General features: G+C 39.0%; 1 protein-coding gene across 1 annotated transcript in view; it reads left to right on the top strand.

Annotated features, from left to right (window-relative positions):
- RNF17 (ring finger protein 17) overlaps positions 1–22,886 on the top strand; it is a gene marked incomplete at its 5' end in the record, with an annotated part of 170,164 nt that overhangs the window by 119,122 nt on the left and 28,156 nt on the right. The window contains 8 exons of the mRNA XM_079773503.1: positions 488–638; positions 791–909; positions 8,790–8,880; positions 10,132–10,247; positions 12,413–12,702; positions 14,529–14,692; positions 20,757–20,876; positions 21,783–21,863. Of these exons, the coding sequence (XP_079629629.1) occupies positions 488–638; positions 791–909; positions 8,790–8,880; positions 10,132–10,247; positions 12,413–12,702; positions 14,529–14,692; positions 20,757–20,876; positions 21,783–21,863 (1,132 nt within the window). The remainder of the gene's footprint in view (positions 1–487; positions 639–790; positions 910–8,789; positions 8,881–10,131; positions 10,248–12,412; positions 12,703–14,528; positions 14,693–20,756; positions 20,877–21,782; positions 21,864–22,886) is intronic.

Below are 22,886 nucleotides of genomic sequence, written 5' to 3'. Positions count from 1 at the left end.
CTAACTTCACTATATTAGAATTTATTCATTCCACAAATGCTTATTGAGCACTAATTGACAGCTAGTGTTCTAAGTGTTGGGTTACAGTGGTAAAAACACAGACAAGTCTTTGCTTTATAAAGCTTAAATTCTAGTAGAGGGAGAAACAGTGAAAAAATAAAATATTTAGTATAGCTGATGGTGATAAAAACAATAGAAAAAATAAAGCATTTTGGGAGAAAGATAATTTTAGAATGATCCAGGAAGACCTCAGAGACAGTGACATTTGAAATGGGTCTTAATGGAGGCGAGGAAAGTAAACCATGAAGATATCTGGGGGAAGTTCATGTCAGACAGAGGGAAGAGCTAGTTCAAAGACCCTACAGTGGAAATAGTGTGGGTAATCAAGGAAGAAAGAGATTCAGTTGGGCTGGAGTAGACATGCGGTCAGAGAATTTTATGTTGTCAGAAAAGGTTTAGAAAGTTAAAATATTTTTTCTTTACGTAGTTTAGAAGAAAAGATGGTAGCTGCTTACGAAAACTCAAAATGGGAACCTATTAAATGGGAAAATGATATGCACTGTGCTGTTAAGATTCCAGATAACAATCAGTGGCGAAGAGGCCAGATCATCAGAATGGTTACAGACACATTGGTAGAGGTAAATGCAGAGTTAAAAATATAGTCATGAATGTAAATGCATTTTGTATTTTCATCCTGGATTTACTTAATCCAATTTTATGAAGCTTTTCATTTGCAAAAAAATTTTTTATGTATTATCTTTCCATAGACTTAAAGTTATTGTTTTCATAGGTCTTGCTGTATGACGTGGGTGTTGAACTAGTAGTGAATATTAACTGTTTAAGAGAACTTCAAGAAAACCTAAAGACAATGGGAAGATTATGTTTGGAATGCTCTCTTGTTGATATAAGGTAGTTTTTAGCTGAGTAAATTTTCTCATTATTCAATGTGATTTTAAATATATTTCCTTTGGGATGGGTTCCGTTCAACTTTAATTATGCTAATATATTTTGAAACTTTCATAAAATCTAGTTAATTTTAAGGTTTTAAAGAAGAGGGAAAGATAAAAATTTGGAGCACATGTATTTTTGTGGTATTAAGGAAGTAGAGATAGGTGGTTGTGACAGGTATCTTCATAAAATTCAAAGTGTTAAATAAATAAAAAAACTTGATGAACCAAGCAAATAGAAATAAAATGTATTTCATAAGCATAGGATTATGTGGAAAGCTAAAAATGGGTAAATTACCAAAAAGAGTGACTTAGAGAGGATTCTGGGAAAATAGCATTGTGTGTAGTTTTTGAGTCTACTAGAATCCTACCATAAACGCAGAGCACAACTAAAAACTGTACAGTCAACACCTACAACAAAAATAGGCAACAAGGCTCCACCTCTGAGTTCCCAAATACAAATAGGTGTGGCACACAGAAACCAACCTGTGTGACGTCAGCAGTAGTCTGGGCGCATGTGGAGGGAAAGCTGACTGGTTGCCAACAGCTCTGAGAAAAGGAATTAGGAAGAGCATTTCACTGAGGCAGTATGAGAACAACAACCCAAACAGAGAAAGGAGTAATGCAGGAGACTTTGTAGTTGAATGCAAGAGACCTGTAATGTGCCAGTGCTGTGGTGCGGGAGCTTTCCTAGCTGTGTAAGCTCTCAGCCATCTCAGCTCCCTTCTATGACCATACAACTGAGGAAAGACAGCTGGGAAAAAGAGCCTGATTTGAGCAAGAAAGAAATGGGGCAAAGAAAAGATACAGATAAAAGCAGGGCCGAGGAGTAGGAATAGCAAGTATGAGGCCCCATTTTCTGTCACTTTGGGAAAGCAACACAACAGAGCCATGAAGCTAGAAAAGCAACATGAACCACCCCTTTCTCCTAAGCACAGGAGAGTTTATTTTACTTAAAACATGATCAAAAGCAAGAGTTACAGTTGAATTCCATGCAAATTATTATGAGGAAAAAGAATAAGGGCCAGTGGCTCAGTAGTTAGAGCATCGGCTGGACACCAAAGGGTTGCTGGTTCTATTCCTAGTCAAGGGCATGTACCTGGGTTACAGGTTCAATCCCTGGCCCTGGTTGGGGCATGTGTGGGAGGCAACAATCAGTGTGTCTCTCGAATTGATGTTTCTCTCTCTCTCTCCCTCTCTCTCTCTCCTTTCCTCCCTTCCACTCTCTCTAAAAATCAATGAAAAAAATAAAATCCTCTGGTAAGGATTAACCAAAAAAAAAAGGAATAAGGAGCCAAAAATGACATGCTTACAATACAATAAACTATAATCTGACATTTCAGAATGAACTAAAACTTTTTTTTAATATATTTTTATTGATTTTTTACAGAGAGGAAGGGAGAGGGATAGAAAGCTAGAAACATCGATGAGAGAGAAACATCGACCAGCTGCCTCCTGCACACCCCCTACCGGGGATGTGCCCGCAACCAATGTACATGCCCTTGACCAGAATCGAACCTGGGACTTTTCAGTCCGCAGACCGATGCTCTATCCACAGAGCCAAACCGGTTTTGGCGAACTAAAACTTTTTGTAAAGGATAGACACTGTGAAGAACAACATAAAACAATTAGAAAAACTCAGAAATAAGATGTATTACATAAAAAGGATGATTTGGGGTGGTGAAGGTCTGGGGTGAGGGGGGGGGGAGGTGGGTTAGACAAGGTCAATGGGGGGAAAAGGAGGACATGTAATACTTTCAACAATAAAGATTTTAAAAAAGAAAAAGGATGATTTGAAAAAGATAACACTCAGGAAAGAATTTGAAAAGAAAATTCTATCAGAAATGTAGACTAATCTAGAAAAAATGCAAATAAACAATGCCTTAGATAAATACAAGATAAGGACAGATTTTTGAAATTAAAAAAAATAAATAAAAATCCAAAGGATTCAAAAGGAAACAAAAGATACCTAAATTGACAAAAAAGAAAAAGACTTAACATATATGTAATAGGAATTTCAAAGAAGAAAATTAAAAGAAATAGAACCAAATGCTAAAAACCCAATTCAAGAAAGTGTTTCTAAAATAAAAGACAATTTAAAACTATATATTGAAAGGGAAATCAGGAATGTCAACATTGAGAGATTATCTAATAAAAATATTGAACTTTTAAAAGAAGCAAAATCACACTGTCATCACCAACACTTTATGTCAGAAGATACTGCAGTAACATTTTTTAAATACTCAAAAGAAAGTGGCAGGCTATGAGTTTTATGTCCAACCAAACTGACCTTCAAGACAAAGACTACAGACAAACTTATATGACCACTCAGGAGTGTTGTTCCTGAGGAATCTGTAAGAGAACAAGCTTTAGGTAAAAAGATATGAGAGATTATGAAATAAGGACTGGTGGTGAACATTACATTTATTTTACCTCAGAACTATGATTAAATTATAATTATTAGGGAAACAGTAGAGCATGCAAAGTAAATATGACACAATTTCAAAAATGAGGGGAGAAAGTAGAGTACCTATGAAAACTTGAATAAACTTTCTGTTTGTCTTATTGGTATTAACTAGGAGTAAGTACTTCAAATAAAATGTTGGGGAAAAGCAAAAAGAGGTTACTAACAATATTGATTTTATATTGGAACTATATTAATATGTTATATAAACAAATCAGTAAAATGGTAAGAAAAATGTAATTCACTATCTGTACATACCATGGCATAGACTTTCAAAGAGGAACTTTTTCAAAAACACTTAAAACACAGTAAGTTGACTATACAGTCTTACCAGAATATAACCTAAGAACAAAAAAGTAACTCCTCCCTACCCGCAATCATCAGTTGTTTTCATTAATCTCAAAGTGGGTTGTAATGTTGTAGAATCTACTGTGCATGTATTGTGGGGTAAGTCAAAATAGTAATTACGTACATATTGTTAAGAACTGGTGTGGTGTACAGTGATAAAGGTGTAAGACTAAGGTTAACTTACCTTGTACTCCTGATTTTGAATTAGAAATATCAACAGAAACTCTTGAGGTGTTTTCATTGTTAAAAACAAACAAACAAAATCACCTTTTTTAGCCTTATAACATGAAGGCCCAAGTCATGAGCTATGCTGATATGCAAATTGAGGCCTCCAAATGCCATTTCCCTCAACAGAAATTGATGCTCTTTGGGAAAATGTTCAATTCTAGGTCTGGGGCAGGAAATGTACAATATGAGCCTAGAATATCTTGTCCTAGCAAAAAGCAAGAAAGCTATAAAGGATTATTGGGATTATGACAAAAGAATTCAGCCAACCTGAATAACTTTCACTGACCAAAGATGGGACAGTTTGAGCATCAGTAGGATAATGGTAATTGGTAAAGCATTTGATATGTTTAAATCCCTAAGTATAAAGTGATTTAAAAACAAACACAAAAAAACAAAACCTCATTGGTTACTTTTAGAGGATTTTAGGGAATCACTTCATTATTCCGAAAAGTGGTGAATAAGGGAAATGAGCTTTTGTCTTGATTTTCCTATATGATCTACAGTTCAACTTATAAAGTTATTTTTTATAAATATTCCAATTAACAAAGGAAGAGTGACATCATTAGAATGGCATCATTTTATAACCCAAATAAACACAGAAGGGAATCTAGACGACAGTTAACAGTTCTACTAACATCACAAAAAGAGAATCAGACATTGTGTACTTCCTGATAGAAGTACACAGTACCACTTATGAATAGTGTTGCTGGGGGAAAAAAATACAAGCCTGAATCTAATCAAGAGTCTAGACCTCACTATGAATTGAAAGGAAATACAAGGAACATGTTAAGACACTGTGGCAATGCAAGCAGCTAAGTTCAGACCATGGAAACTACCAGACAAATGACTCAGTTTCTTCGACAGAAAGTTGCAAGGGAAAGAGATGAAAGGGGCAATCATACATATCACCCATTCACGATACATGGGCTTTGTTTACCAATTCAGTCTTTTGGAATCATCAGAAAAAAATAACCACCATCTGAATGGTTTATATTAAAGAACTAGAGGCCCGGTACATGAAATTCATGCACTCGGGAGGAGGGGGGTCCCCAGAGCCCTTGGGGGATGTCCAGCCCTTGGGGGATGTCCGACTAATGGCTTAGGCCCACTCCGGGCCTAAGCCGTCAGTCCGACATCCTTAGCGTTGCCATGGAGGTGGGAGAGGCTCCTGCCACTGCTGCTGTGCTGGCCAGCCGTGAACCCGGCTTCTGGCTGAGCAGCGCTCCCCATGTGGGAGCGCACTGACCACCAGGGGGCAGCTCCTACGTTGAGTGTCTGCCCCCTGGTAGTCAGTGTGCATCATAGCGACCGGTCATTCTGCCTTTTGGTTGATTTGCATATTAGCCTTTTATTATATAAGATTATTAAATGTTTTAGATGAGATAATACTGTGATTAGGTTTGTTTAAAAATACTTTTTTGGAAATACAAACAAATATTTTCAAATAAAATGTTATGTCTGGGACTTGGTTAAAAATAATCAGGGATTAGGATATATAGAAGTATAAATGAAATAAAATTGGTCATGTATTTATAATTGTTGAAGCTGAGTGATAGATACATCAGATTTTTTATATTCTCTATGCTTTTGAATATGTTTGAAAATTATCATAATAACTTTTTAAAGGTGAATTCACCAGATTTTAAAGAAAATATTCAGATAATCTTCAGCTATTAAGAAAAATATATAAATAAGATATAGCTTAAAGGGATATAGCAAAATACAGTCTGTTCTGAATAAATAATTAAAGAGGAAATATTTGGTAAAACTCAATATGGCTCTCATAAATCTCAGTGTTGACCCAAATTTTATGGTTTTCCCAGGCTAGAAAGTAGTCACAGGAGCACTTAGCATGTGTCTAATTATCCTCAGACTTCTTTCTGAACAATAAAGAAGTGGCAAATTCCTTATTCTTAGAGACTTTCCTTCATTGATAAATCCATGGCAATAAAGCTATAGTGTCTTTGTAACAAGAATTATAGAATCTTAGGCTTGGAATCCAACTTAGAGGTGTCATGACAGTAATTTCTTTTACACCTGTCCTAGTACATATACATTCAAGACCTGCTGGAAAACTTCCAGTGCTGTGGAGCGTATTTACCCTCAAGGGAACTTGTCTATTAGGCAGCTCCAGTTTCTAATATCTCCTTACGCTGCATTGCAGTTGGTCTCCTCATGTCTTCCACACATCCTTATTTTGTCTCACAAACAAACCTCTTGACTCTTCTAACCATCAGATATGGGAAGGTCGATACCACATTCCACTAAGACTATTTTTTCTTCCAGGCTACTACAGTTTTGTCAAATAATCCTAAAATAACATGATTTTTAGATTTTTCCTGCTTCTCCAAATGTTTTCTGGTTTAAGTTGGAAGAATTGTTTCAGGTGCATTCTGAGCAGTTCTCACTAAAACTATAAATGTGATTCTTTTTAAAAATATATATTTTATTGATTTTTTACAGAGAGGAAGGGAGAGGGATAGAGAGTTAGAAACATTGATGAGAGAGAAACATCAAATCAGCTGCCTCCTGCACACCTCCTACTGGGGATGTGCCCGCAACCAAGGTACATGCCCTTGACCGGAATCGAACCTGGGATCCTTCAGTCCGCAGGCCGACACTCTATCCACCGAGCCAAACCAGTCAGGGCTAAATGTGATTCTTTAAATTACATTTGGTTAGCATAGTGTATTTAAATTTGTATTTTGTGGAGGTGAGTTAGATTGAATTTCTTAAGCAGTTTTCATTGAACTTGCATAGACCTTGTGAATATTAGTAAAAAGCCCAATGATCTGAGTTGTAACTCCATTTTACTTTGTTTTACAATGATAGTATAGACACTTCCAAGCACATCAGTCTCTATTTGTTGACTATCAGAATTATCATGCCCCATCTCCCCCAAAGGAGATATCACCAGCTGAAACAAATCAGAGTTTACAACCAAAGACCCAGCACTGACCTGGAGGGCAAGATAGGCTTTGATGTGTTTACATGGGCTTTCCACATCGAGGGGCTTCATAGGAGTGACACTTGCTCTTATTTGCTGGAACTTACTAGGAAACTATAGCTTGCTATACACTTAAATCATTCGTGTGTTTGTTTTTTTCACCAAAATACAGTTTTACATTTATTCCTGTCAGATTTCATCTAATTGGCTTGAAATTCAAATATTGTTTTTTAACATCTAGGCTGTTCTTTCTAATTCATTATTTGTAAACTTGAAAGCGTATCTCTATGTCAGGTTGTAGTTTGCAGTTTGTGGGCCAGATTCAAGTAATGTGCATCATGTATTTGGCCTACAGAAAGTTTTTAAATTTTTGAACTATTTATCAACGTTTTCTTAAAAAACAGGTGCCACATAAATATTTGGATTTCTATCTCCTGTTGACAAAAATCAGAATACCTATCAAAAATCAGAAATACCTACATTTCTATCTCCTGTTGACAAAAATCAGTCACTGAAGCAACAATGTTGCCAAAAAACTAATTGGCCTTCCTTGCAGAGGTTAAAAAGAGTCATTAGCTATTGCTAGGTAAGACTTATCTACTATTCACTATGGGGTAGCAGATCCATCTTTATTTAAGGCCTGTGGGGGGGATCATTTTCTTGGTGCTTTGGTGTACTACCTGCAGTTAACCATTATGTAGGGAAGCTCATAATTTGGGATTATAGCATTTTCTCCCTAATTTGAAGCAAATCCATCTAGCCAATTACTGTTACTTGGCTGAAAGATATCCTATATAATAAAGAGGTAATATGCAAATTGACTATCACTCCCAACACACAAGATGGCCACTCCCATGTGGTCAAAGATGGCCACCCCCATGTGGACACAAGATGGCCTACAGGGGAGGGCCGTTAGGGGCGACCTGACCAGCAGGGGAGGGCAGTTAGGCATGACCAGGCCAGCAGGGGAGGGGAGTTAGGGGCAATTGGGCCAGCAGGGAAGCATTTAGGTGTCGATCAGGCTGGAAGGGAAGTGGTTAGCGGGTGATCAGGCTGGCAGGCAGGCAGGCGCGTGGTTGGGAGCCAGCAGTCCTGGATTGTGAGAGGGATGTCCCAGATTGGAGAGGGTGCAGGCTGGGCTGAGGGACACACACTCCCCCCATGCACAAATTTTGTGCACCGGGCCTCTAGTATATATGTATGTGTACATTTTTCAGATAGCACAAGTAGGAATAGTACAAATCTGTTCAAAAATAAAGCTAAATATCCCCAAACCCTTTCAATCCTATATAATAAAAGGCTAATATGCAAATGGTTGTTATGCCTTCATGCGTAACAACCCATCAGCAGGAGGCTGCGTGCACAGCAGGCGTGTGCAGGTGAGTGGGGCTGCATGTCCAACCGGTCACCAGGAGATGCATGGAGCACCTCTCGGTCCCTCCCTCCTGGCTCCCATGGGCGGCCACGGCTCGCCCCCGCCTCCCACAATAGTGGTGCAGCTCCCGCCAGCTCCTGCAGAAGCAGCATGGCTCCCGGTGGCTCCCGCAAAAGCAGCAGGCAGCCGACTGCATGCGATTTCGTGCACTGGGCCACTAGTATTATTATAAAAACCTAATGGACCATTTAAAGTTACTGGTTTATCCAACCTCTTTTTATCTTACCCACAAGGAACTATCTCATCATTGGAATAGAGGGATGAACAAAAGGCTATGAAATGGGGAAGAAAAACACAAATCCATGCTTAAATTAATTTCTTTACTACATATGCAGTTGATTCAAATACATATGTACCTGGTGGTTATTTTATTTTTGTGTCCTATGCTGTTACAAAACAAGTTGTCATTTTTTGTTTTAGACCAACTGGTGGGAGTGACAAGTGGACAGCAACAGCTTGTGACTGTCTTTCATTGTACCTAACTGGAGCTGTAGCAACTATAATCTTACAGGTGTGCAATGGGGTTCCAATAGATATGTACTGATTATTTCATTGATGTTTTTTACAATTCCATGTATTTTCTTGTTGACAAAATAACAGCAAACTGATTTTTTTTTGCAAACATTCTTGGTCTTATTTTAAGGTATAATACCTATTTGGTAATAGATGTAACATAAATGACCATATGAATGAATCAAAGCATTTAATATTCTTGAGTTGATAATTTGCATGCTGCAAAACAATTTATGTGTGCTAGAGTGTATTTCTGAAGCCTTTTGATATTCTTTCAAACTGGAAACTTTAGTTGGGTTTCTAATGAAGTCAGGTAAACTGTTTCATAAAAAGTGTATGTGTGACTATGGATTTGAGAGAGTATATATATATGTACATATATATGTATGTATATATATGATATATCTTTTTAGTACATTAAAAAATACTCTGCCTCCTTTACATTTTCTAATACCTTTTATCGCATTAATAATCAGAATTTTCATATAGAAGTAATTTTCCCATGTTACTTTTGTTTCTGTGTGTACTTTCTTCATTTTTATGATTTATATGAAACAAAATATTTTTTGTAGTTCTTTTGCTTTTTATAGTAAAAACAAAAAGCCACAACTGGAAAAATATATTTCAATCTATAATTTGCAGAGTTTTGGAGAATAGAGAACTTATAACTGATGGTGTAACGCTCCCCACTCCCCTCTCTGGGGTGGGGAAAAAAAAGTACTTGCCTGGGAATTGCCTTTCTAGCTTGGAGAAATGTGGAAGAAATGCCTGTGAAAAGTATATTGTGTAGCTCTGGCCAGCATTGCCCAGTGGTTAGAGTGTCAGCACGTGCACTAAAGGGTCTCGGTTTTGATTCCTGGTCAAGAAATTCCTGGGTTGCAGATTCCATCTCCTCTTCTCTTCTCTTCTCTTCTCTTCTCTTCTCTTCTCTTCTCTTCTCTTCTCTTCTCTCGCGCGCGCTCTCTCTCTTTCTTCCTCTCCATTCATCTCCCTTTTCCTCTCCTTCTCCCTCTCCCTCTCTCCCTCCCTCCCTCCTTCTCTCCCTCTATCCCTTACCCTCATGTCCCCTCTCCCCACCTCCCTCTGTCTCCCTCTCCTCCTCTTCCTCCCTCCCTCCCACTCTTTCTGCTTAGAGGGCTTCCCTAAACATAGAAACATATCCTCAGGAGAGGATTAACAAAAAACAAAGTATATTGTGTAGGAGATTTCATTTTTGTGTCTCACACTTAGTCTGCTCTTGAACCACTAGGAAAACGACACGACATGGCCATTACCTGTGAAAATTTTTTGCAGAAATGAAAAAGGAGAGCGTGTTGATGTCTCTAAATATTTGATTAAAAAGGGCTTGGCCTTGAGAGAAAGGAGGTATGGACTTTTTTTTTTTTTACATCAGTTTGTGATGAAGGCTTCTTATTTACCTGTATGCTTTCATGTCTGTGTGCTTTCAAACCTAAATTGCATCTTGTTTGCTCTTTAAAATGATATATAAAAGGAGCCAGCTCAGAAACAGATTCCTTCATGATTGCCAATTCCTTTATTCGACCCCATCAGCTCTTGCATATTTAAACCCCTCTTAAAACTGACATGTTTGCTTCTCTACTTTTCCCCTTGCTTTGGCATTTATACTCCAAACCAAAGGAAAGGAGATGAGCGGATGGTACAGTGGGTACCAGATCTGTACCCTTTGGCTTCATAGGCTTAGACAGAAATGCTTAAGCTTTATGTTGACAATTCTGGTATACACCAAAAATGTGTTTTTGTGAAACAGAAATGGGTAACAAAAAATGTAATGGAACAATATTTACATTTAAAGATCCTTTCAGGTACGTCTTTCGCAGTTAAAGTACTTTTGGTCCATGGGGAGAATGATCATGATATTGCAATAGCCCTAGCTTCCTTTACTCTCTCTCCTTCTAGATGTAGAGGTCTATGGAAATTATTGATGTACTAGAGGCCCGGTGCACAAAATTCGTGCATGGGGGTCCCTCAGACTGGCCTGAACCCTCTTACAATCCAGGACCCCTCAGGGGATGTCTAACTGCCAGTTTAGGCCCGATCGCCCCTAACCACTCACCTGCCTGCCTTATCACCCCTAACCACTCGCCTGCCTGCCTGATCACCCCAACCACTCACCTGCCTGCCTGATCGCCCCTAACCACTCTGCCTGCCTGCCTGATCACTCCTAACTGCTTGCCTGCCTGCCTGATCGCCCCTAACCACTTGCCTGCCTGCCTGATCGCCCATAACCATCGCCTGCCTGCCTGATCGTCCCTAACTGCTCGCCTGCCTGCCTAATCACCCCTAACCACCTCTGCCTGCCTGCCTGATCGCCCCTAACCACTCTGCCTGCCTACCTGATCGCCCCTAACCACTTTGCCTACCTGCCTGATCACCTCTAACCACTCACCTGACTGCCTGATCGCCCCTAACTGCTCGCCTGCCTGCCTGATTGCCCCTAACCACCTCTGCCTCAGCCCCCGCTACAGCAGCTTCATTTGGAAGGATGTCTGGAATGATGTCCGGAAGGTTGTTCAGCTGTCCAGTCTAATTAGTATATTATGCTTTTATTACTATAGATTATTACATGTTCTCTTATTTGGACTTCAGTCCTGATGAAATGGAAGGAGAATGAAAAATCAGAACTGAAATGGGTCATAAGGTGGTCAGCCATGCCTGCTAGGTGCTAACCTAATGCTGGGCAGTGGCCTGCAGCTGCCCCTGCATCTTTAGTCCCACGTGTGTCTCTTCTGGTTCACTGACTTTAGACTAAAGCAATTCCTGATAAAGAAATGTTAAAATGAACAATGCTGGGCAAATTAATAGCACTGATAGATAGTATCTGCTTTTATGGAAGTGAAACTACCAGCTGTCTCAAGGCTGAGGACTGTAAGAGAGCTGTGGAAGGTGCGAAATTATGTAACTTTATCAATGTTTATTTCCTTTTAAAAGAAAATACAGGAAAGTAGATGAAACAAAAATCTGCTATAAATTCTGCTAATATAAGCAATGATAATATCTCCTTCTAGGATTCTTTTTTGTAAGCATACTTTTTTATAATTGTAAGGGAATAACAGGAAATTTAAAAAATGGAGTGTATATAGCATATTACCATTAACATTTAATCTGAATAGTGCTATATTTTTAAGAGACTCATATTATCTTTTGTGTTATTTTATGAATGTTGATAACTTGCCATGTGTATATGTGAACTAAATTAGAACCAACATGAAGGTGTTTTATTTCCCATGGACATCTAGTTGACTTATAATACTTAAGATGTACTTATGAGATTTGAAGAGAGAATAGCATGTAATATGAGATTATAGAACATTTAAGTGAAATCATTCCTTTTTTATTATGCTCATTCATAATTTAAAGTAATTTTCATTATAACTTAAATTATGTTCCTTTCATGTAACAAATTAGACTAGACTACAGCAAATTTTATATTAGAAGGGTTCTGTTTATATTGTTTTCTCCAGAACTTTTTATTGCTCATGTTTAGATGTATTCTTTTTTGGATGTTACAGAATTAATAAATTAGATAACAGCCATTCATTATCTGAGAAGTCTCTGGAAATCCCCCTGAAACAAGAAGATTCAATGGTTACTAAGTGTATTAAAATTAACTTTGACCCTGACAAAAAAGCTGCTGATGTTATCAGTGAACACAAGGTGTCTGCATTTAAGGAGAACATTTTAGAACCAAGAACCCCTGGATGCTATAAACCACCAGTTATTCCTAATATGAAAGTATTTGAGGCAGTAGTCAGTTGCATTGGTGATGATGGAACAGTATTTGTGGTGCCTAAGTTGTCAGGTAAGATCTTTTATGTTATGTAGGATTCATCAGTATAAGTCCTAGCTAGTAAGATAGACATGGATTGAAATACTTTGGACAATATTTAACCTCTTCCAACCTCATTTTCACTGGGGTTTTGTGAGGGTTAAATGAAAGAATAAATGCAAAGTGCTTTTCACAATGCCTAGCATATAACAACCATTTATTGAGACATTGGGAATAGACATTAAGCTTAAAATAAGCATGGTGGTGGTTCCAGGTTCCACACATCTTAAGGGGATAATTCTTTTAAAAGGTACCTATGCAAGTTTGGAGGCTCTAAGAAAAAAGAATATAAAATTTTATATTCATTTAGAATGTGAAAAGAAATTACCACAAATGACTAGAGATTCAGGGCCCTTTGAGAATGAATATTCAGGCTTTTCTGAGATCTTAAGCTTACGTACAAGTTCTTCCTTTTTACAACCTAGTCATGTCCAGAATCTTATATAAGAAAAGCCTAGATGGTGTCACGTAACACCCTCACGCAACGTCATCACAAGATGGCCACCACAAGATGGTCGTGTGCACAGCGGAGAAGGGGCCTGGTGGCTGCTCCACGCAGTGAGGCCTGGGGGTCCCGCAGCTTGGCTGGCAGGGGAGCAGTTGGGGGCAATCAGGCTGGCAGGCAGAAGCATTTAGGGGAAATCAGGAAGGCAGGCAAGCGGTTAGGAGGCAGCGGCCCTACATTGTGAGAGGGATGTCTGACTGCCAGCTTAGGCCCGATCCCTGGGATCGGGCCTAAGCTGGCAGTCAGACATCCCCTGAGGGGTCCCGGATTGGAAAGGGTGCAGGCTGGGCTGAGGGACTTCCCCCCCCCCCATGCACAAATTTCGTGCACTGGGCCTCTAGTACTCTATAACTCCCAACAACTCTAGTGTGACTTAATCTCTTTTAGTTCCATAGTAAGTCCACCTATGGATAAGGTGATGGTGGCTATGAATTTGTTTAAATTTTTGTTTCATTTGTTGATCTCCTAAATATTATTTTTTAATTTGAAAAACCAAATAAATCTGTGTAGTTGGCTATTCTAGAGGCAAGAAACCCTTCTAGAAGATGTGAACAATGTTTGAGACCTCTAGCACTAGTAGTTAATCCAGACATGTGTACATAGTCATAGTTAAAACTGCTTGACTATAATGTGCCAGGCAGTGTACTACACACTTTACATCTATTGCGCCACAATCCTGATAATGCAGGTAAGCACTATTACACCCAGTTCACAGAAGAACAAACAGATTTGGGGGGTAAAGGAACTACCAAGATCACTCAACTAAAGTGTTAGAACTATTAAGGAAACTAATTTCAGAGCCTGTGTTCTATGCTATCAGTTATGGGGATATGTATTTACTCTGGAAATAATGGGTCAATTAGCAATAAATAGCATTAGAATTTTAATTTTATATCCTAACATTCTGCTGTATCTCAGCATCAAGTAATAATACATAACTATGTTCTATTTTACTTAGATGTGCTAACAAAATAACATCTTAAAGGAGTTCCTTTATATTATGCTCTCTGGTACATAACTAGAGTTTTTCATGATTCTTGCACTCCCAAAAGAATGCTTATACTTACGACTAGAGAGCAGAATAATTCTTTACATGCTGTTAGTCAGTGGTATGTTTTGAAACATATAGAAGCTACTGACTGAATTAGATTTTTGTTAAAGCTCTTATATATGGTGACTGATTTTTAATTCTTTATAATATCTAAATGATAAAATTATTAAAGGTTAGTGATGACTTACTTTGAAAATGGTAGGAATTTTCCTAAGTACTTTCTATTTTTAATAATTTCTTCAGAATTTGAGCTAATAAAAATGATGAATGAAATTCAAAGTAATTTAAAATGCCTTGGTCTTTTGGAGCCTTATTTCTGGAAAAAGGGAGAAGCCTGTGCAGTAAGAGGATCAGATACTATGTGGTATAGAGGCAAGGTAATCGAAGTCGTTGGTGGCACTATCAGGGTAAGTCTGATACTCTTTTGTAACTATTTTAAAGCTTAAATGCTATAACATTAAGTGGCCTTTTAAATCTAAATACATGAAAGTTTGATAAAAACATTTTTTAATGCATTCAATCCTATAGGAAGACTGGTCAATGTATTACATATTTATTTGTCATAAGAATTTTTGTTTTTATTTTTTATTTTCTTCTGTGTGTTTTTTTAAGTATAAGTATTAACCTGAATAACCAAAAAATATTTCCAGGTAGAGATTTGGCCACTAGTACTTTAATGGTATCACTTATTTGTCATTGGAAGCTCTGTTTGTATACATGATGTCAAGTAAAAACAGCTTGTTTTCCAGTATATTACATATTTCCTTAGCAAATTCATTTACAGCCCAATTAATTTGCCCTATCAGGATAATGGTTACTTTCAGAATACTGAGATATAGCACTTGAATTTCATACAACAGCTTTAGAAAGAGCTGTATAGTTTGAAAAAAAATGTGTATATAAAAAGATACATAAGAATACTTCCATTTTAATAATGTATTTACAAAGCAAAGCAACTAAATCATGAGCCATTCAGCACTTTAAAATTTCAATTTTAGGAGGGGAGGAAAATTTCCTTTTGATTTTCATGGGGTTTATCATCTATTTGATGACGATACCTAATAGTTACATAGCACTTCTGGTTTTATAAGATTCTTTCACATATGTGCATTCATGTTTGTACATATAGGTTATTTCTATTTTACTAATAGGAAAATTGAAATTTAGCATCTGATTTCTAAATTTCTGATTTAAATCTTGTGTTTTTTCTACTGGACTACAAGCTTTAAATGTTTTCAATAGAAATAAAGTGGTTTCAAATTTGGGGTGAGTATTTAAGCTTATGAATATTTACAGATTCATATATTTATATGTACATGAGTTCATTTTCACATACATTTGAATTGTTTAGATAACCCCTTTTTAATACAAAAGTGAACTGAAATTGACTTTTACTAATTTATTATAACTCATGAATTTTATATATATGGAATCAAAGTAAATAAGATGGTGGTAAATTTATTTTTTCTGTTTTAAAAATTAATTTCAAAGTATTTTAATACTTTAATCATCACTTTTATTTTCCTGTGGTCATTTTAACCTTTCAAGTATACACAATACACATTTCATTCCTTAACCTGATATCTTTCTCTTTTTAAAAAAATCTTTATTGTTCAGATTATTACAGATGTTCCTCTTTTTTCCCCCCCATAGCTCCCCTCCACCCAGTTCCCACCCCACTCCAGGCCTTCTCCCCCACCCAACCCCCGCCACTGACCTCGTCCATAGATGTAAGCTCTTTGTCCAGTCTCTTCCCGCACCCCCCACAACCCCTTCCCCCCTGAGAATTGTCAGTCTGCTCCCTTTCCATGCCCCTGATTCTATTACATTCACCAGTCTATTCTGTTCATCAGGTTTTTTATTCATTTGATTTTAGGTTCACTTGTTAATAGATATGTATTTGTTGTCACTTTGTTCATAATTTTTTATCTTTACCTTTTTCTTCCTTTTCTTAGAGACTATCCTTCAGCATTTCATATAATACTGGTTTGGTGATGATGAACTCCTTTAGCTTTTTCTTGTCTGTGAAGCTCTTTATCTGACCTTCAATTCTAAATGATAGCTTTGCTGGGTAGAGTAATCTTGGTTGTAGGTTCTTGCTATTCATCACTTTGTATATTTCTTGCCACTCCCTTCTGGCCTGCATAGTTTCTGTTGAGAAATCAGCTGACAGTCCTATAGGTACTCCCTTGTAGGTAACTGTTTTTCTCTTGCTGCTTTTAAGATTCTCTCTTTGTCTTTTGCCCTTGGCATTTTAATTATGATGTGTCTTGGTGTGGTTTTCTTTGGATTCCTCTTGTTTGGGGTTCTCCGCGCTTCCTGGACTTGTAAGTCCATTTCTTTCACCAGGTGTGGGAAGTTTTCTGTCATTATTTCTTCAAATAGGTTTTCAATATCTTGCTCTCTCTCTTCTGGCACCCCAATAATTCAGATGTTGATATGCTTGAAGTTTTCCCAGAGGCTCCTTACACTATTTTCATATTTTTGAGTTCTTATTTCTTTTTGCTTTTCCAGTTGGGTGTTTTTTGCTTCTTCGTATTTCAAATCTTTGACTTGATTCTTGGGATCCTCTAGTCTGCTGTTGAATCTCTGTATATTATTCTTTATTTCAGTCAGTATATGCTTAATTTCTGATTGGTCCTTTTTTCATATCCTTGAGGGTCTCACTAAATTTCTCGGAGGTTTCTAGAAGATTCTTGAGTAGCCTTATAACCGTGGTTTTGAACTCTATATCCAGTCGTTTGTTTTCCTCCATTTCTTTCATGTTTGACCTGTTTCTTTGTCTCCGCATTTTCGCTGCTTTCCTGAGATGGTAGAGTAGCTTTGTGTGCTAGGTGTCCTATAGGGCCCAGGGACTCAGCCTCCCCAGTTACCTGAGGTGGACACTCTTGGTGCACCCCTTTGTGAGCTGTGTGCACAATCTTGTTGTAGTTAAGCCTTGATTGCTGTTGGTATCACTGGGAGGAATTGACCTCCAGGCCAATTTGCTGTGACGACCAGCTGTGTCTACACTGGAAGATTTGTTGCGCAGGAGACACCCTTATGGGGCAGGACTTGCTTCAGTGGGGCTTTGGTGGTCACTGAGTCTGCCCCTTGAGTGTGTCCCTTATGGACGTGAAGAGTTGTAATCCAGTATGGTCTCACTCTGACCACTGATACACTGGCTCTTGGATCTCTAAGGAGGTGCAAGGTCAGCCACTGTCTGGGGCCGCCCAGCAGGAGCTACAGAGACATCTGCAGATTCCCTCTCTTTGTATGGGGTTTTGAAGTGCCCAGACGAGGCCCAGCTGTGAAGCAAGGCAGGCTGCTGCTGCCGAGCCTCGGGCCTTCTTTTGGAAGCTCTGGGGCTCTCTGACCCAGCTGCAGTTTGACAGTTTTTAGGCGGAGAAAGGGCAGGCCATTCATATGCAAAAGCCGATGCACACAGCTTGGGTGGGGTTGTAAATTGGGTGGGGTGGGGTCTCTGGGAATCACCAGGGCGGAGCAAACAGCAATGGCTGCCAGTCAGCCCTGCACCAGAGAGGTCCTCAAGTCTCCACATCCCGCGCCCCCATGCAGGAACAATTACCGCTGCGAGCACCTCTAAGAGAAAGCCGCCCTCGCATTCCTGTCCCGATGCCAGACAGTCCAGTTTCTCCCCTTATCTGTCTCGGTCCCCCAGAGTCTTGCCTGGAACTGGAGTTCAGAGCAAGCGGGTGCTTATATCTCCCTCCCGATTAAAAGAGCAGCACATGCAGGTGCCAGCCCTTTCCGCACCTCCGCACCTCTTACCAGTATCAATGTGTTTTCTTCACCTCTCTAGTTGTGGAACTTCCACTCAGCCAGCTTTCCCACGGTTCTGGGTGGTAGTTGTTCTGCCCTTTAGTTGTAATTTTGATGTGGTTGTGAGAGGCAGCAAGTAAAGGTGTTTACCTGTGCCACCATCTTGGTTCTTTCCCAACCTGATATCTTTCAAAGTTTAACCTATGATCGACATTAAGAAATAAACATTTGACCCAGTAATCCCACTCCTAGGAATATATCCTAAGAAACTGGGAACACCAATAAGAAAGGATATATGCACCCCTATGTTCATAGCAGCACAATTTACAATAGCTAAGATCTGGAAACAGCCTAGGTGCCCATCAGCAGATGACTGGATCAGAAAACTATGGTACATCTACACAATGGAATACTATGCTGCCATAAAAAAGAAGGAATTCTTACCATTTGCAGCAACCTGGATGGAATTGGAGAACATTATCCTGAGTGAAATAAGCCAGTCAATGAAAGAAAAATACCACATGATCTCACTCATTTATGGATAATAAAGAACATTATAAACTGTTGAACAAAAAGATAGATACAGAGGCAGTAAAGCATCAAACAGTCTGTCAAATTACAGCAGGAACGTTAGGGAGAGGTGGGGAAGATAAGAGATCAACCGAAGGACTTGTATGCATGCATATAAGCATAACCAATGGATGCAAAACTCGCGGGGGTGAGGGCATATATGGGAGTGGGGTGGGGGGGCAAGGGTAAGATATGTACACATATAATACCTTAATAAAAAAAAGTGATTTGTAAAAAAAAATAAACATTACACCCTGGCTGGTGTTGTCAAGTGGTTAGAGCATCAGCCTGCACACTGGAGGGTCATGGGTTTGATTCCCAGTCAAAGGTACTTACCTGGGTTGCAGATTCCATCCCTGTCTCAGTAGCGGCACAACCAGTCTGTGTGTCTCTCTCACATTGATGTTTCTCTCCTTCCCTCCACCTCCCTCTTTCCCTTCTACTCTCTCTAAAAATCAATGGAAAATATATCCTCAGGTGAGGATTAACAACAAAAGACGAAGAAATAAACATTACATGAAACCATATTCTAACTACATGTAATATACTCATATTTTTTATTCAACTCTTTCATTTTTTTAAAAACAAACTTTAATTACAGTTGACATGCAATATTATATTAGTTTCAGGTGAATTACATAGTGATAAGATATGTATATAACTTACAAAGTGTTCTCCCTGATACTTAGTACCGGCCTGACACCATACCTAATTATTACAATACTAAAGGCCCAGTGCACGAAATTTGTGCATGGGTGCGGTCCCTAGGCCAGGCTGGTGATCAAAGCGCGAGCGTCTAGCATGGAAGGGCAGGTCCATGCTGACCTCTGGGCCCTGGGTGGCACCTGGGCCCCAGGGCCCCCTCATGCCCCCTCCACGTAAGTCACGGCACCCGAGTCCCCACATGGAGATGCAGTGAGTGCGGCCAGATGCCGAGGACACCTCTGGGCTGCCCAGCAGCACCGCATGGAAGCTGGGCGGGCAACACACTCTCTCCCAGCCAGCCTTGCATACTGGCTCCTGCACAAACCCATGGGAAGTCTGGCCGGCCCCTGCAGTCCCAGCAGCTGCAGCCTGGCTCACCCAGAAGAGGCCACGTGGGTGTGGGGCGAGCTCCTTGTGGGTACCCAGCACCTGAGCGCAGGGGATTCCCTGGTGCGCGAGCCCTGGAGTCCTGGGGGAGGGTAGCGGGGAGTGAGAGCGAGCTCAGCAGACACCCCACATTCTCATCGCACCTCTGTCCCTGTCACCCCCGCCCCCAGGTAGCCAACAAGAGGTCGCAGTACATCGCTGACACCCGCCATGTTCTGCGCTGCCCCCTGGTGGTCAGTCATGTCATAGCGAGTGGTTGAACTCCCGGTCTCCCAGTCGAATGATCGCCCGAGGGGACAATTTACATATTAGGCTTCTATTATATAGGATTACTGACTGTATTTCCTATGCTGTACTTTACATCTCTGTGATGTATTTCATTTTTTAAATGCTGATTGCCAAGACAACCCAAGAAGGAAGCATTGCATAGAGAGTTTCCCAAACTGTGAAATTGTTTGAGAAATACTGAGAATTGGAGAAATATTCCTTTATTAAATGTAAATCAGTACTTCTAACATATTTAGGAGGGAGAGAACAAAACAAAATTTAAAAATTATTCTGCAAAATTGATTATTCTCAGGGAATTTGTAAATCTAGTAAGAACCAGTTTAAAAAAACAAAAAACAGCCCTAGCAGGTTTGGCTCAGTGGATGGAGCATCCGCCTGCAGATTGCAAGAGTCCTGGGTTTGATTCCCGCCAAGGGCACACGTCCGGTTTGCAGGCTCAGTCCCCAGTAGGGGGCCTGCAGGAGGCAGCCAATCAATGATTCGCTCTCACCATTGATGTTTCTGTCTCTCCCTGCCCCTTCCTCTCTGAGATCAATAAAAACATATTAAAAAAAATACTCTGGCTTATGTGTAATAAAAAAATTTAGACAATAATACCCTGTAGGATGAGGAGATATGATGTTGCTTTTTTCTGATTTTTCAAGTCCAGATTTAGATATCTTTTTAATATATATTTTCTAAAAAGAACAACAGGAGTTTCTTCTGTCCCTTGGCTTTAATAGTAAGTTTTACATAGAAACTGCATTTGTCCTGTTTCAGGTACAATATTTAGATCATGGACTCACTGAGAAGATCCCACAATGCCATCTCTACCCTATTTTGCTATATCCTGACACACCCCAGTTTTGTATTCCTTGTCAGCTCTATCATACCATACCTGTGAGTAAACAGTAATTTATAGCATGATTAAATTTTAAATATTGTTTTTTATTAACAGTAATTTTCTAGAAATTAGCATGTAATTTGAAATCCCTTTCAGTTGTAACAAAAATAATAATATGACAGCTAAAGGGACTTTATGAAGAAAACTACAGAATTATACTGAAGGATATAAAAACATCTGAATAAATGAAGAGACATAATATCTTCATAGATGGGAAGGCATAAACTTGTAAAAATGTGTTACTCCTTCATCAAATAAAATTTTAATAGATTTGAAGCTGGAAGTCAGATAAAGAAGTGTGTATTAATTATCTTTTGCTGTATAAAACTAAGCTGAAACTTGTGATCCAAATTACCAGTAAACTTTTGAAAAATCTCATACAGTTTCTGTGGTCAGGGATTAGGAGTAGCTTAGTTGGGTGGTTTGGCTCAGGGTTCCTGGTGGTTCTGCAGTCAAGATGTCACTAGAAGTGCCATCGTTCCAGGGACTGACGGGTACAGGGTCCACTTCCACGTGGCTCACGGGCATGGTGTTAGCAGGAAGCCCCAGTTCCTTGCTCTTAACGTGAAAAATAGCAATCACTGCTCTGTAATAAAACACATATTGTAGGCCTCTGTAATAAAATACATATTGTTCAAGCACCACTTTGGCATATTGGCCTTTTCAAAAACATATTTCTAAAGCATAAGATGCTTTAAAAGGGTGTGATGGTAGAAGCTCATACAAATACTAGTTTCCTAAGATCATTTCTATCATACACCCATGATATTCTCTAAAAACTGCTTATATATTTTGTACTATCTAATGGTATGTCGTTATTGCTACTTTTGATGTGTCTTAATTTACTTCATGAATTATTTTGTGAAAGTGTGAAAAAATCTGCGTTTATTTCTCCCAAATAGGTTGGGAGTGTCTGGCAACCAGATGCAATAGAACTCCTTCAGGAACTGCTTTCAAAGAGAGAGGTGGAAATTCACATTATGGTAACTTGTACTTAAAGCATATATCATTGATTTAAATTATTTGCCATAAAGTGTTACAAGTAACATAATTTGAGGGATCTTTTTATGTTGAACGATTTTCCTATGTGAATGTAAATTACTCATTAATATAAAGAAGTTATTACTTTGGTTTCTGAGAACTTTTATAAGCATTAGAATCAGTAATTTGGAAGATTATATATTAACAACTTATTTGATAACAGGGAGCAATATCAAAGAATGAGAGGCATTTAAAAATACACATGGTAGTTTTCAGGACATTGTTACTCATGGAACACTGTGCTGGGTGCAGGTAAAACCCTATGCTCAAAGACCTTCTCCAGTCAGGGAAACAACTAGACACCAGATATAAGCCCAGGAGCTATATACTACGAAGTCACTTGGCTGGTAAAATGAGTAAGTACATAGGGACTTAGTGATGTTGAGAACTGAGGTAGCCCTTGAAGAAAAGATAAGAAAGTTCTCCTGACCAGGGAAATGGAATGCACCAGGAAGCATAGAGAGACAAATGGACATGGCACATTTTTAGGAAGTAGTATACTGTTTGGCTAGAAGAATAGAGGTTTCATGAGAAAAAGTAGTGGTGAATAGGATTTAAGAAAGGTAGAGGTCAGTCGGTGGGGCCCCATCAAAGGTTTCTAAGCAGTGAGGTAAGAAGATTAATCTGCAGCTATGTTTAAGGATTCCAGTAGAAAGATATAAAACTGTAAGGAGAGTATTTCTGTATGAAAGCTATGATGATAGGATGATAAAGACTTAAGAAGAGCCACAGACCCGCTTGAATGAGAAAGTAGAGAAGCTTTTATAAGTACCGCGCGCTAACCGATTGTGCCACTGGAGCTCCGGCCTAGAGAAGCTTTTAATGTTGCTTATGTTAGTACCCAGAGCTCCTCTGGTTACTCATAGGCTCTGTGGGACTTGAGTTTATAAAGGTAGCTTTCTTTGCTACTTAGTTTAACATAGGACAGTGATGGGCAACCTTTTGAGCTTGGTGTGCCAAACTTT

This window comes from Cnephaeus nilssonii, assembly GCF_951640355.1.
Source record: "Cnephaeus nilssonii genome assembly, chromosome: 6".
Lineage (NCBI taxonomy): Eukaryota > Metazoa > Chordata > Mammalia > Chiroptera > Vespertilionidae > Cnephaeus > Cnephaeus nilssonii.
Note: the sequence above shows the minus strand (reverse complement) of the source record. Positions and strands in the feature narration are given on the sequence as shown.